The sequence below is a fragment of the Rana temporaria genome, chromosome 1, assembly GCF_905171775.1.
Source record: "Rana temporaria chromosome 1, aRanTem1.1, whole genome shotgun sequence".
NCBI lineage: Eukaryota > Metazoa > Chordata > Amphibia > Anura > Ranidae > Rana > Rana temporaria.
The window spans coordinates 311,394,542-311,407,207 of NC_053489.1; the positions used below are offsets into that span (position 1 = coordinate 311,394,542).

The following is a 12,666-nucleotide window of genomic DNA, read 5'->3' on the forward strand; positions in this document are numbered from 1 at the left end:
AGCAGCTGAGGAATCATACGTCCATCTTGCTCGGTGGTTAGCCACGCCCCTATTGTTTGACAATTTTTAAATGCAGCTTTTCACAGACCGGTGAATCTCTGCCCATCTTTACTCATGAGACACTGTAGAGCCCTTTTTATACCCAACCATGTTACTGACCTGCTGCCAAGTAACCTAATGAGTTGCAAAAAAATGTTTCCAGCTCTTCCTGGTTAGTATCCCTTTACATACAGCATAAACAGAAAAACTATTGTACTAGGTCACCAATAGCGTTGAATCCGAGTTTAAGTCTAACTCAAATTCAACCTTATTTACAGCCACTTTAAAAGTGTAGTTATTAAAGGTATTTTCGACACCAAGCATGAAAATATCCCCTTGAAAAACATAAGAAAACAGTATAACTATTTCAGAAATAACACAGGATTACAGCACTCAGGGAGATCATTGAGGATAATCATCATGAGGGGTAAAAACGAGGATATAATGACAGCAGCATTTCATAAATTAAATATTAGAGTCCATAAATGTGAATACAAAAGTCCATGCAAATAAGATGTATTCAATCGGCAGAAATCAGCAGATAGCCATGGGCTGCTCTCCAAGAGTTTAGTCAACTCGAGCATACATGAAAAAGAAAGACAGGAAAAGCGCCTCCAAGTCATCTGATTTAATTGTAATAACAATGGATAAAAATCATACCCAAGGGACAATTTTGCAGATTGCGATAAAATTGTACGAGAGAAAGCGATTATATCGCCCAAAGGAAACATCTCAAACAAAAATTCTTGGAAAAGGGATACCCTGAATCACTTATAGACCAAGCCCACAACACCTTCCTACCCGGCAAAAATCCAAAACACAAAAAAACACCTGAAACACCTACTGTTCGCTTCATAACTGGATATCACGAACGATATAAAAAAATGGAACACATTCTGAGTAAACATTGGAATATTCTAAAACAAGATCCCTACTTGGTTACTACTCTATGCGACAAGCCAAAAATACCTATAGGAGGGCACCTACTCTTAAAAATAAAATAGCCCCTAGTAGACTTAAACATCCCACAACAACTAGTGTTACTTCTCTGACCCCCCTTACAGGAATGTATAGATGTAACAAATCCCGCTGAAAAACAATTTGTCCATAATGAAAAAACCTATCAAAAAACCTATCATTTAGAAAACTTTTATAATTGTTCTACTGACTATGTCATATACTGCCTCACATGTACCTGTAAATTATTATATGTGGGTCGTACAATTAACCCACTTAGGCAACGTTTTGGCACTCAACGTCTTGTAAAGGCGGGTTGCGATGAGCATAGTGTGCCCCGCCATTTTCTCCAACATCACGATCAGTCTACAAATGGCCTGCGGGTGTGGGTCATCGAGTCGATAACCAAAAAGTTGTCTGAAGCCGAGCGTTTCTCGCGACTACGTGAGCGTGAAACATTTTGGATTTTTACACTCAATTGCCTTGCCCCCCCCTTTAAAACGAAGAACTGGACGTTAACACAATTTTTTAAAACAAACATATAATATAACACAAAAAACACAAAATTGAAATTACTTACAGTAGATTGATTTTTGCATATATAGTATATTATCCTTGATTACTTACAAAGCCTTGCTGTAACCCATCACATGAGAAATATTCTTTATCATCAGTTTTCTACCTTTTACTCAATATTTTTTAAGCATATTTTTAAAAAGATTTTAATAATCAATATTTCATTGATACCATGATCACTCTTTAATTTTTATTAATTATGTATGTTATATACACTTGATGTCAATACTCTTATCTTGTCATATAAATTGTTTATTACTGGCACTTCCTGCTCTTCTCTCATGTGTATACAGGAAGTGATATTATTGACCCTTTAATTTCCTGGGATTTGTATATTGCTGAGCATGTCTTTTCATGCTATGCTGGCCCCATACATATAACAGGTTCATCCCACTAACTATTAATTATTGATTCAGTATTTCAGTATTGGCCACCTTTTATAAACGTAATGCCTTTTAAATAATTTCTCTCCTTTTAAAACTAATAGTAATTCCCTTCTCAATTTCCTTCTATTTCCGCTCTGTATTATTTAAGCCGATCGTATTTCTAGGCTTTCTATTGGTCGGTGAACCACCACATGATCTCCTTTTATACCTCCCTATTTCCTTCCTCCTTACACTTGAGAAAAAAGCGCGCAGGACCCTCTACAGACCAGCGCACGCTCTGAAACGCGTTGTGTAATTTTAAGACCCTTGTCAGCCACCGTCCCTCTGAAGTCACCATCCAGCAGACGAGCGGCTTGTCTAAACAGCGCTCTTACACAGCTGCAGACTCGGCTCTCCCGGCTTCAGAACTGAGATCTTTTCACAGATTGCAGGCACAGCCCGGCTCCACTTGAAATACCATCACTTCTACCCGTGTCCCTGCTATTTTAAATGTAAGTGTTGGATACCTGCACCTGTTATTACAATTAAATCAGATGACTTAGAGGCGCTTTTCCTGTCTTTCTTTTTCGTATAACTATTTCATGGTCATTTTAAATTCAACATATAAAGGCAACAAAAAAGGCAAAAAATTGTGTAATATAAATTGCCATTTTGACCCATTTTCCCACCCAGTTTAAAAAAAATCAAATATACCCCAAACAAACCAAAGGAAAAAGGCAACATTTAATATAAAAATGCAAATAGCAACTGTATTTTACTGTAAAAGAACCACCCTGAAACAGTAAAATAAACCAAAAATGTGTGTATTCAATTTCTCAAGTTGCTTTCTTATAAATGTATTCACATGTGCAAATAAAAAAATACCACACCATAAAAATAGGATTTTTGTACTCACCGTAAAATGCATTTCTCTGAGTTCATGGACGGACACAGCAGCCTTTGACCTTAGGGTTATATCCGCTTCCTTCAGGAGAGTTAAGGCAGAAACAAAAGCACTTTAAGTGTTAACACTTTCCTCAGTGCAGCTCCTCCCAGGGGGCGTGGTTCCCCGGGTATAACCCACACCCTGCTCTAGCAGCTTCCAGTGCGTAACAAGCAGTACAAACAAAAGGAGGGGTGGGTGCTGTGTCCGTCCATGAACTCAGAGAAATGGATTTTACGGTGAGTACAAAAATCCTATTTTCTCTTCCGTTCATGGACGGACACAGCAGCCTTTGACCTTAGGGACGTCCCCAAGCAGTGTAAAAAAAAAATAGAGGGGTGGGAAAACACCACAGCAAACCAAGCTACACCCAAAACAAAACCGGAGTTACTTAACAGAGGAACTCCAACTTTAAACTGCCGCCTGTAACACCTTGCGGCCAAAAGAGGCCTCAGAAGTTGCACTCACATCTACCTTGTAAAACTTTGACAAAGTGTGGACCGACGACCAGGTCGCTGCCTTACACACGTGTAAACACAGAGGCTTGATGCCGGAAAGCCCAAGAGGCACCGATCGCCCTGGTCGAATGCGCCGTAACCCGAAAGGGAGGCGCCCGCCCCTTCAGGGCATAGGCCTGAAGCACAACCTGTCGGATCCACCTAGAAATGGTGGCCAACGAGACTGCCAGACCTTTTCTGGGACCAGCTACCGTCACTAACAGTGAGTCTGACTTTCGGAATGGAGCCGTAGCAGATAAGTACACACGTAAGGCCCGAACCACATCCAGGGAATGTAAAGTGGCCTCCTTCTGGTTTTTCGGCTGAGGACATAAGGATGGAAGAACAATGTCCTCATAAATGTGGAAATCCGAAACAACCTTCGGGAGAAATGACGGCTGCGGCCGCAGCACCACCTTATCCTTATGGATGACCAAATAGGGAGCCTTGCAAGACAAGGCCGCCAGTTCAGACACTCGTCTGATCGAGGTAATTGCTACCAGAAAAAAAAAACCTTCTGTGACAGTCAACAAAGGGATCTCTCAGATGTCCTCAAAAGGAGCATCCTAAAGCACCGAAAGGACTAAATTCAAGTCCCATGGGGGCAGTGGATGGCGCACCGGAGGAGCCACATGTCGGACCCCCTGTAAAAACGTACGCACCAAGGAGTGCGCCGCCAAGGGTCGCTGAAAGTAAACGGCCAGAGCCGAAACCTGACTCTTAACCGTACTCAAGGCGAGAGCCTGATCCACTCCCCGCTGTAAAAACAGCAGAATCCTAGACACCACGTATGAACGAGGGTGCCACTTCATCTCCTCACACAGTGATGTAGGCCTTCCACGTACGATGGTAAATCCTACGTGAGGTAGACTTCCGTGCACGCAGCATGGTAGAGACCACCGAGCCTGACAGGCCTCGGTCCTACAGTACCTGGCTCTCAACAGCCACGCCGTTAAAGCCAGCGACTGTAAAGCAGGGTGGAAGATCGGACCCTGCGACAGAAGATCTATTCTCAGAGGTAGACACCAGGGAGCGTCTGGCACCAGACGCACCAGGTCCGCGTACCAGGAGCGGCGCAGCCAGTCTGGGGCGATCAGGATTGTTGGAATCCCTACAGCTTCCACTCTGCACAGCAGGCGAGGAAGAAGCTTCAGAGAAAAGAAGGTGTAAATCAGGCGATAGTGACCCCAAGGTGCCACCAACGCGTCTGACACGTCCGCCCACAGGTCCTTCGACCTGGCCACGAACCGTGGGACCTTCCGATCGAGACGGGACGCTAGAAGGACCACGTCTGGAGTGCCCCACTTTGGGCACAGACTCTGAAACACCTCCAGGTGGAGTGACCACACTCCTTGGTCTAGCGCAGTGTTTCTCAATTCCAGTCCTCAGGCCCCCCCAACAGGTCAGGTTTTCAGGATTTCCCTCAGATGAAAAGGCTGTGGTGATTACTAAGGCAGTGAAACTGATCAAATCACCTGTGCAAAATAATGGAAATCCTGAAAACCTGACCTGTTGGGGGGGCCTGAGGACTGGCATTGAGAAACACTGGTCTAGCGTCTGGCGACTTAGGAAGTCGGCTTGCCAATTCTGTACCCCCGGAATGCACAAAGCCGATAGAGTCGGAACGGACCTTTCGGCCCACCGAAAGATGTGCACGACCTCGTCGCTGCAGCTGAACTCCGTGTGCCCCCCTGATGGTTGACGTACGCCACGGCCGTGGCATTGTCGGACTGGATCCTGACCGGTCGGCCCTGCAGATCCAGGGACCACCTGGCAAGGCACAGCTGGATTGCTTGGAGCTCCAGTATAGTGATTGGCAGGCGGAAGTCCTGAGTCCAGCGCCCCTGGGCTGCCTGGGTGCCCCAAACGCCCCCCCAACCGGAGAGGCTGGCATCCGTCGTGACCACGATCAAGTGGCAAGGTAGAAAAGACTTCCCGGTCCGAAGCACCGGAGATGTCAGCCACCACACCAGGGAAGACTTGACCAGTTGACTCAACTGAATCTGGTAATCCAGAGAAGACAGGAGCTTGTCCCAACGTGACAAAATCTCCTTCTGTAGTTCCCTGGTGTGGAATTGGGCATAAGGAACTGCCTCGAAAGAGGCCACCATCAGACCCAGAACCCTCATGCAGAACCGAAGAGACGACCACTTCTGGGTCAACAGCTGCTGCACTGCAGAATGCAGTGTCAGTAAAAAACTCTCGCCTCCGCGGAATCCAGGACTAGCCCTAGGTATTACCGACGCAGAGACGGAACCAACACTGACTTCTGGATATTCAGAAGCCAGCCGAACTCTTGGAGAGTCTGACACGTGATAGACACGTCCTGTTCTAATTCTGAGCCTAAGGAAGCTCTCAGGAGAAGGTCGCCCAGATACCCCATGATATCGATCCCTCGCTGTCTCAGCAGGGCCAGCATCGGGGCGAGCACTTTGGTGAAAACCTGTGGTGCAGAGGCCAGGCCCAACGGGAGGGCCACAAATTGAAAGTGGTCCTCCCCGATCGCAAAGCGCAGAAATCTCTGGTGCTTTGTGCATATGGGAACATGCAGGTGCGCGTCCATGATATCCGAGGATGCCATGAAGTCCCCCTGATGGAGCACAGCTATCACTGAGCGAATCGACTCCATCCTGAATGTTTGCACTTTGACAAAACAATTGAGTGCCTTGAGGTCCAGGATTGGACGGACCCCTTCCTCCTTGGGGACTACAAACAGATTGGAGTAAAACCTCTGATACCGTTCCATCAAGGGAACTGGCAAAATCACTCCCCTGATCAGAAGATCCTGGACAGCCTCTGACAGAGCCCGCCGGCGAACCGGAGGAAAAAAATCTGTTTTGTGGACAAGAGAGAACTTTATCTTGTACCCCCAGGAAACTACTTCGCAAACCCAACGGTCGGAGAGGAGAGACCTCCACCGAGCTGCGAAGTCGGTCCCCCACCTGAGACATGGGCGGGGACAGACCTTCAGGTGGAAGCAGGCTTGTTGGGCTTGCGGTACCAGGTGCGCTACTGCCCTGCAGCGGGGGTCTTAGCACCTTGCAAACCTTTTCTCACCGCACTGGGCAGGCAAAAAAAAACGCTTGGGGTAATAAAGGAGGGCCCTTGCTTATGGCGAGGCTCCTTAACCTTCCCAGACTGTGGGAGCAGTGTGCTCTTACCACCCATGGCATCCTCAATGATGCCATCCAGGGATGCCCCAAAAGACCGTTCACCCTTAAAGGGTAAATCCACTGATGCCTTTTTTGAAGACTGGTCTGCAGACCAGCATATCAGCCACACAAGGCGGTGCAGTACCACTGCATAGGCGGAAGCCCTGGAAAGCAAGAGCGTAACCAGGACCGACTCAGACAAATTTCAGACCCTGAACCAATTGTTCAGCCATGTCCTTACAGGTCTCGGAAGCACCCTGTGCCTCCAGCTTCTGCAGCAAGAAGCTTTGCCCGTACAGAGTTCGTGACACCAGAGGCCCGGCCAAAACCCGTCTCACAGCCGAACCCACTACTGCGAAGATGGAGCGGGCCACAGCCTCCATTCTCCCATCCGCGGGGTCCTTAAAGGCAGGAGCCCCATCCACAGGCCAATGTGGTGGTTTGCTCAACCTGGACACGGGAGGGTCCACGGACGGAGGAGAGACCCACTTTTACTAAAAAGGTCCTCCACAAAGGAATAATGGGTCGCAAAGGCAAAAACTGTCTGCGGCGTATCCCATTCCTTGTACAACAAACTGTCCAAAAAAGGAACACAAGGAAACACATGTTCAGTGTATGGCGGTTAGCGGGACCCAAAAGGAATGGCACACCAGGAGCCCCCGCCACATCCTCAAGTACTGAGTATCACATAGAAAAAAATCGCTCCAAGAATTCCTATCAGCAGCCGACCCTGAAGCAGAGTCGCTCACACTGTCCGCGTGGGTTAAGCCCGCATCATCTGACAATTCAGAGATATCCCCAGAAGCAGGCCAGGGAGGGGGCGCTAATATACCCCCCATCCACCCACCAGTTGCTTCAAACCTGGCGAGAAAAACGCCGACATTGCTTTAGCAGATGTGCCAGGGGGAGGGGCAGCAAGGGTTAACTCAGGCTTTGCTGGGGAAGAAGTACCTGTCCAGGCTCCATAATGCCCCACCGCTGTGTCACCCAACTGCAAAGCAGAAAACACCCACGGTCACCTCCCAGCTGTTACAACAGAGAATGGGGGCCCCCAGGGAAACACCACCCCACCCGGTGCAGCGCGAGCTGAGAGAAGCTTGAGATGTGCTGAGAAGCCGGCTGCGCTGCGTCTGTCCCCTCAGGAGGATTTGCGGTCTTTTTGCAGCACTGGAACGGCCGCACGAGGCAAAACGAAATCCAAGATGGCCGCTGTATGGGAAAAAAAGCCATAGGACCACAGGAAAATGACCGCCGAGCCATAGAAATCGCGACTACGGCAAAATAGCAGCCGTTGCGCATTTAAAAGGCACCAAAAGTGACACAGCATCACAGCGCTGCCATATTAAAACGCAGCACACAAAAGGCCCTGCAGTGAACGCACACAGTCCCCTGCAGTGAACACACACAGCCCCCGCTAACACACAGACCCGGTGTAAATAAAGAGGCCCCTGAAAACCCCCCCTCACAGCCGCTACCCAAATGGGAAAGGAGGGAGAGGAATAAGGGAGAGAGGCCATACCACCTTACCTGAGCAAGGGGCCACTACTTACCCATCCTGCGACCACCAGCTGGAGGTATCCCAGACAGAACCAACGTCCGCATAGACGGCATGGCTGTTGGCCAGACACACTGTGACAAAGCCATAGAGACCGGTCATATGTGTGCCCTAGAACATGACATTCCCCGGCCGCCCCTAGAGCAATGGGGCCTGCCGTGGACGACCCATAGCTGGGCTGAGGGCCGGCACACGCTCAATGGTCGAACATGGGGGGACTACAAGAGTCAAGACCCAGCCTGTCACCCAGTCGGCTGTTGATAGAAGAATCACAGGATTCAAAAATGCAGGAACAAAATAATAAAAAGCGAGAAAATCGCAAGAAAAAAAATCTCCAGAGTACAGGACTCTAGAGTGCCTGACCTCTCCTGTCATTAGGCATAAAAAACTGGAAGCTGCTAGAGCAGGGTGTGGGTAATACCCGGAGAACCACGCCCCCTGGGAGGAGCTGCACTGAGGAAAGTGTTGTTAGCACTTAAAGTGCTTTTGTTTCTACCTAAACTCTCCTGAAGGAAGCGGATATAACCCTAAAGTCAAAGGCTGCTGTGTCCGTCCATGAACGGAAGAGAAAAAAGCAGACTAAAAACAAAGACAAATTTTGTGGTTGGTTCTTTGGTAATGTTATTTCAAAAATTTTAGACGAGTGAAGAATTATTAACTTTTTTTGCGGCTTTATGATGTAACTAGTGAGTGTGGAGGAACTTCCCATGTCATTGTGTTAATAGCTTGCCCAGCATCCTTCAAAAAGACCATGAAAGTTTGTCCTCCATTGACTTCAATGCAATGACATTCAAGTTCAAATTTTTCTTGCATTTAAAACATTTCAGGTTGAACTTGCTCACTATTCAACAAGTTCATGTTTAAAGCTGAACACCAGCTTACAGTCACTTTAACCACCTCAGCTCCAGAAGGTGTTACCCCCTTCATGACAAAGCCATTTTTTGCTATTTAGCACAGTGCTCCTTTAAGTGACAATGGTGTCGTCAAGCAACACTGTACGCAAATTACATTTATATCCTTTTTTCCCCACACAATTGTTTTCTTTTGGTGATATTTGATCACCACTGGGTTTTTTGTGTGATATAAAAAGGAAACATTTAAAATATATATATATATATATATATATATATATATATATATATATATATATATATATATATATATATATATATATATATATATATATATATAATCTTTTTTTCTCTTTTCTGTTACACAACATATCCAATAAAATCCAATTTCTTCATAACTTTAGGCCAAAATGTATTTTGCCATGTCTTTGGTAAAGAATAAATAATAATAATAATAATATCTCGATAAAAGGTATATTTGGTTTTTGGTAAAGTTGTATCGGTTACAAATTATGGTAGATAGAAAAAAAAAAAATTATATATATATATATATATAATGTATTAAAAATGTATCAATGTCCTGATGGCCTAATTTCTTGAGGCTCTTAAAATGTCAGGACAATACAAATAACCCCCAAATAACCCCTTTACTTGAAATAGACAGTCTGAGGCATTTAGTAAGAGGCATGGACTTTTTTGGCACTGCAATTTTTTGAAGAATGAAGGGAATTTTAACACATACTGTGACCAGCGCAGTACAGCTTCATCATATGACTAGAGTGGCATTGATATTGACAGTATGTTAAAAAAATGTAACACCTTGTATAATTAAAAAAAAAAAATCTTTTACCATTTTTTTTTTTTTTTGCATACTAAGAGGAGTTCAGTGTGACTACAGTATCACCTTACTACTCAGGGGGATGTGTTAATTTTACACACTTTGCTGTTAATAATCGTTTGACTTATGAACGGATTACATTCATGACAGCTGTGATAACTAGTGCTCTGTGATTGGCTACAGCTAATCACATGGTACAGGGGGATGTGATTGGACCAGGAATCATGTGATAGCTGTGGACCAATCACAGATTACTCTGCAGGAAACATCTCCACCTCAGCCAATCAGAGGAAGCCTTGTACTCATTCAGAAAATATAAAGCTTTTTGTGAATATCTTAGCTGAGGAAAGTCCCAGTCCTGCATACTGTATGTAGTTGGTACTATATACCGTTTACACCGTGCGATCACAGCAGACGTGTCGGTTAGTAAAGGAAATAGTTTGTTTTGGCCAGCTTGGTCCAAATTAACAATTTTTAAAGTGACAGAAAGCTGGAATTAGGTTTTTAATAGGTGACAGATTTTATGTATAACCCACTACTCCTCGTCAGTTTTCCCGTCCTTTTAATTTTTTTACCTAGGGGATACAGATATATTACTTATACATATAAGAGGATTATACATACTGTGGTTCATTTTAAACTTGGCATAGCATTAAGGAGTAAGAAAACACATCTTATTCTATGTGATTAGTGGTACCACTATGGGACCAATTAAAAAACTACACAATTACAGTACATTTGTGATCACCAATTCAGGCCATTAGTAATTTTGTGTTGCTAAAAGCTTTATGTTTTAAATGTACAGTCCGTAAAGCATGTTTTCTATGTCATGTAGTCAATATATGAAACTAGTCTCTAATAAAACATATGGCAGCATTTTGAATAGCAAAACTGTCTTTAGACACAATAGCAACACTACAGTTGAGCCTATGTTTGAACTTTATAAACGGAGCTGGAAACTTTAAAATCTTCTCTAACCTAAATCGCTGAGCTTGCTGAGCAAGTGGTCCTGGGTATCTTCGATTCGGGGACTGGTACAATTGTGAAAGAATGGTGTGGTTCACTTTTTGGCTTGGATTGTTGGCAAACTTGACCGTTATAGGCTCAGTAGCTCCAGGAGGCTTCTGTCCATTTAGGCCTTTAATAGCTTCCTCAGCCTCAATTCTTTTGTCAAACCGAATAAAGCCAACACCCCTTGATACACCTATAAGGATATAAACAAACTAATCAAAACACTTAAAAGAAATAACAGCAATCAATTTCCGTCTCATCTGAAGAATGTTCTAAACAGTATATACATTGTAAATTCACAAATTAATTTGGTTTTAAACCCGACACCCCCCCCCCCCAAACTGATCCTGAGAAAAAAATGAATAATAATTTTTGGCCCTGCCGCCATTTCATGCTAGACCAGAATGCTGTGTCACAGGTCTGCAGCCTCCTGGGATACCTGCATCTCATGTTCCAGAAGGCTGCAAGAGCAGCACAGACTGGAAGACCTGGGGCATCATGAGAACTATTGTAGTGGTCTGCACTAAGAAGCAGCAGCAAGTTGATGGCAACACAGGCCAGCCGATCACAGAATGATGGATTGGTTGTGTGGGTATGTGTTTTGAACAGAACACAACACTACAGGTAAGGGTAGAAAGGAGAACAATGCGTGGGGGCAGGGGGGGTATGGGTGGAGTTGATTACCACTTTGAGAAAGATTTTTTGGTAAGTTAAAAACCTTACATTACAGGACACAAGATGAGTATTGCAGGTACATTGGATTATGCTGCTGCCTAGAGATGTGCCAGTGTCCAAACAAAGCTGTAAGGTCAGCCCAGTATAACCACTTCATCCAAAAAGGACATAACCGCATCTCCTCTGGTTGTAGCGGTTATACCAGGGCCATAGCTGCAGCTGTAGTCATGATCCCAGGATTACTTTTTTTTTCTGCCAGCAATGCACTTTCATGTAAAAGCAATCCAAGTAGCTAAAAAACTAAAACACTGGATTGCTTTTACATGTGACAGAAGGGGCTTGAGCCGCCTTTCCTGGGCTCTCCCGCCCCACTGGAAACTCAGGTCCAACACTGGAGATTCCAGAATACCACTGATCCTCTCTAGGGTCCAAGAAACCGGAAGGTACGAATATTTTGTCACTTCTGGTTTTGGTCTAATGTAAAACTATCTCAAACCGATCTCAGTTTCATGAGATTCTTTATGGGTGGAGGAGAGATATGGGGTCTAATAGACCACAAATGTCTCAGTAAAGAATACCTGTAGCCCATGCAACCACAAGAGATGTTGCTCATCCCTTGTGATTGCAATAAAGTTAAAATAACCTGTAGTGTGTGTGTGTTAAACTAAAATTTTAGTTAAAATGTCCCTGCCCCTTGTGCTCACACACAAAGATGACTGCAGACTTTCCCCTTTCCAAGGCTAGAATGTAAAGCCACCGAGCTAGGGAGTTTCTCACATGACTGGAGAAAAGCACAGGAAGTCCAGAAATGGAGCGTGTTTGTTCCAGGCCAACAGAATGTTGTGTTGGAAAGCCCTTTAAGCAGAATTTAGCAAAGTGACCAGATTTAAATAAGGCAATCAAGAGCCCTAGGACTTCCTTTATGGCCAACGCTAATTCCCAATGTCTGAGAGGCAATAACTGACTGTGTGGATTCCATACAATGCTTGGGAGTACAAAGAAACTTGTTTGAGAATTTTAAGTCAAGGATTGGATAGATGCACGTTTTGTTATCACGAACAGGTTTGATTACAATCTGAAACCTGTCCTCCAGCTGACAGCATTGTCTTGTAAACAAAAAATTCATAGTGAAATTCTGATCTCTTCCTTTTTCTGTCATCATAGGGAAAGAGGTGGTACTGAAGGTCTGCCCATTCTTCCTAGTGCA

General features: G+C 44.9%; 1 protein-coding gene across 14 annotated transcripts in view; it reads right to left on the reverse strand.

Moving 5' to 3' along the window:
- Window positions 1–12,666, reverse strand: part of ELAVL2 (ELAV like RNA binding protein 2) — a 321,877-nt gene that overhangs the window by 69,941 nt on the left and 239,270 nt on the right. For all 14 annotated transcript variants that reach the window (XM_040358837.1, XM_040358789.1, XM_040358764.1 and 11 more), the window contains one exon: window positions 10,752–10,977. In XM_040358837.1, the coding sequence (XP_040214771.1) occupies window positions 10,752–10,977 (226 nt within the window). The remainder of the gene's footprint in view (window positions 1–10,751; window positions 10,978–12,666) is intronic.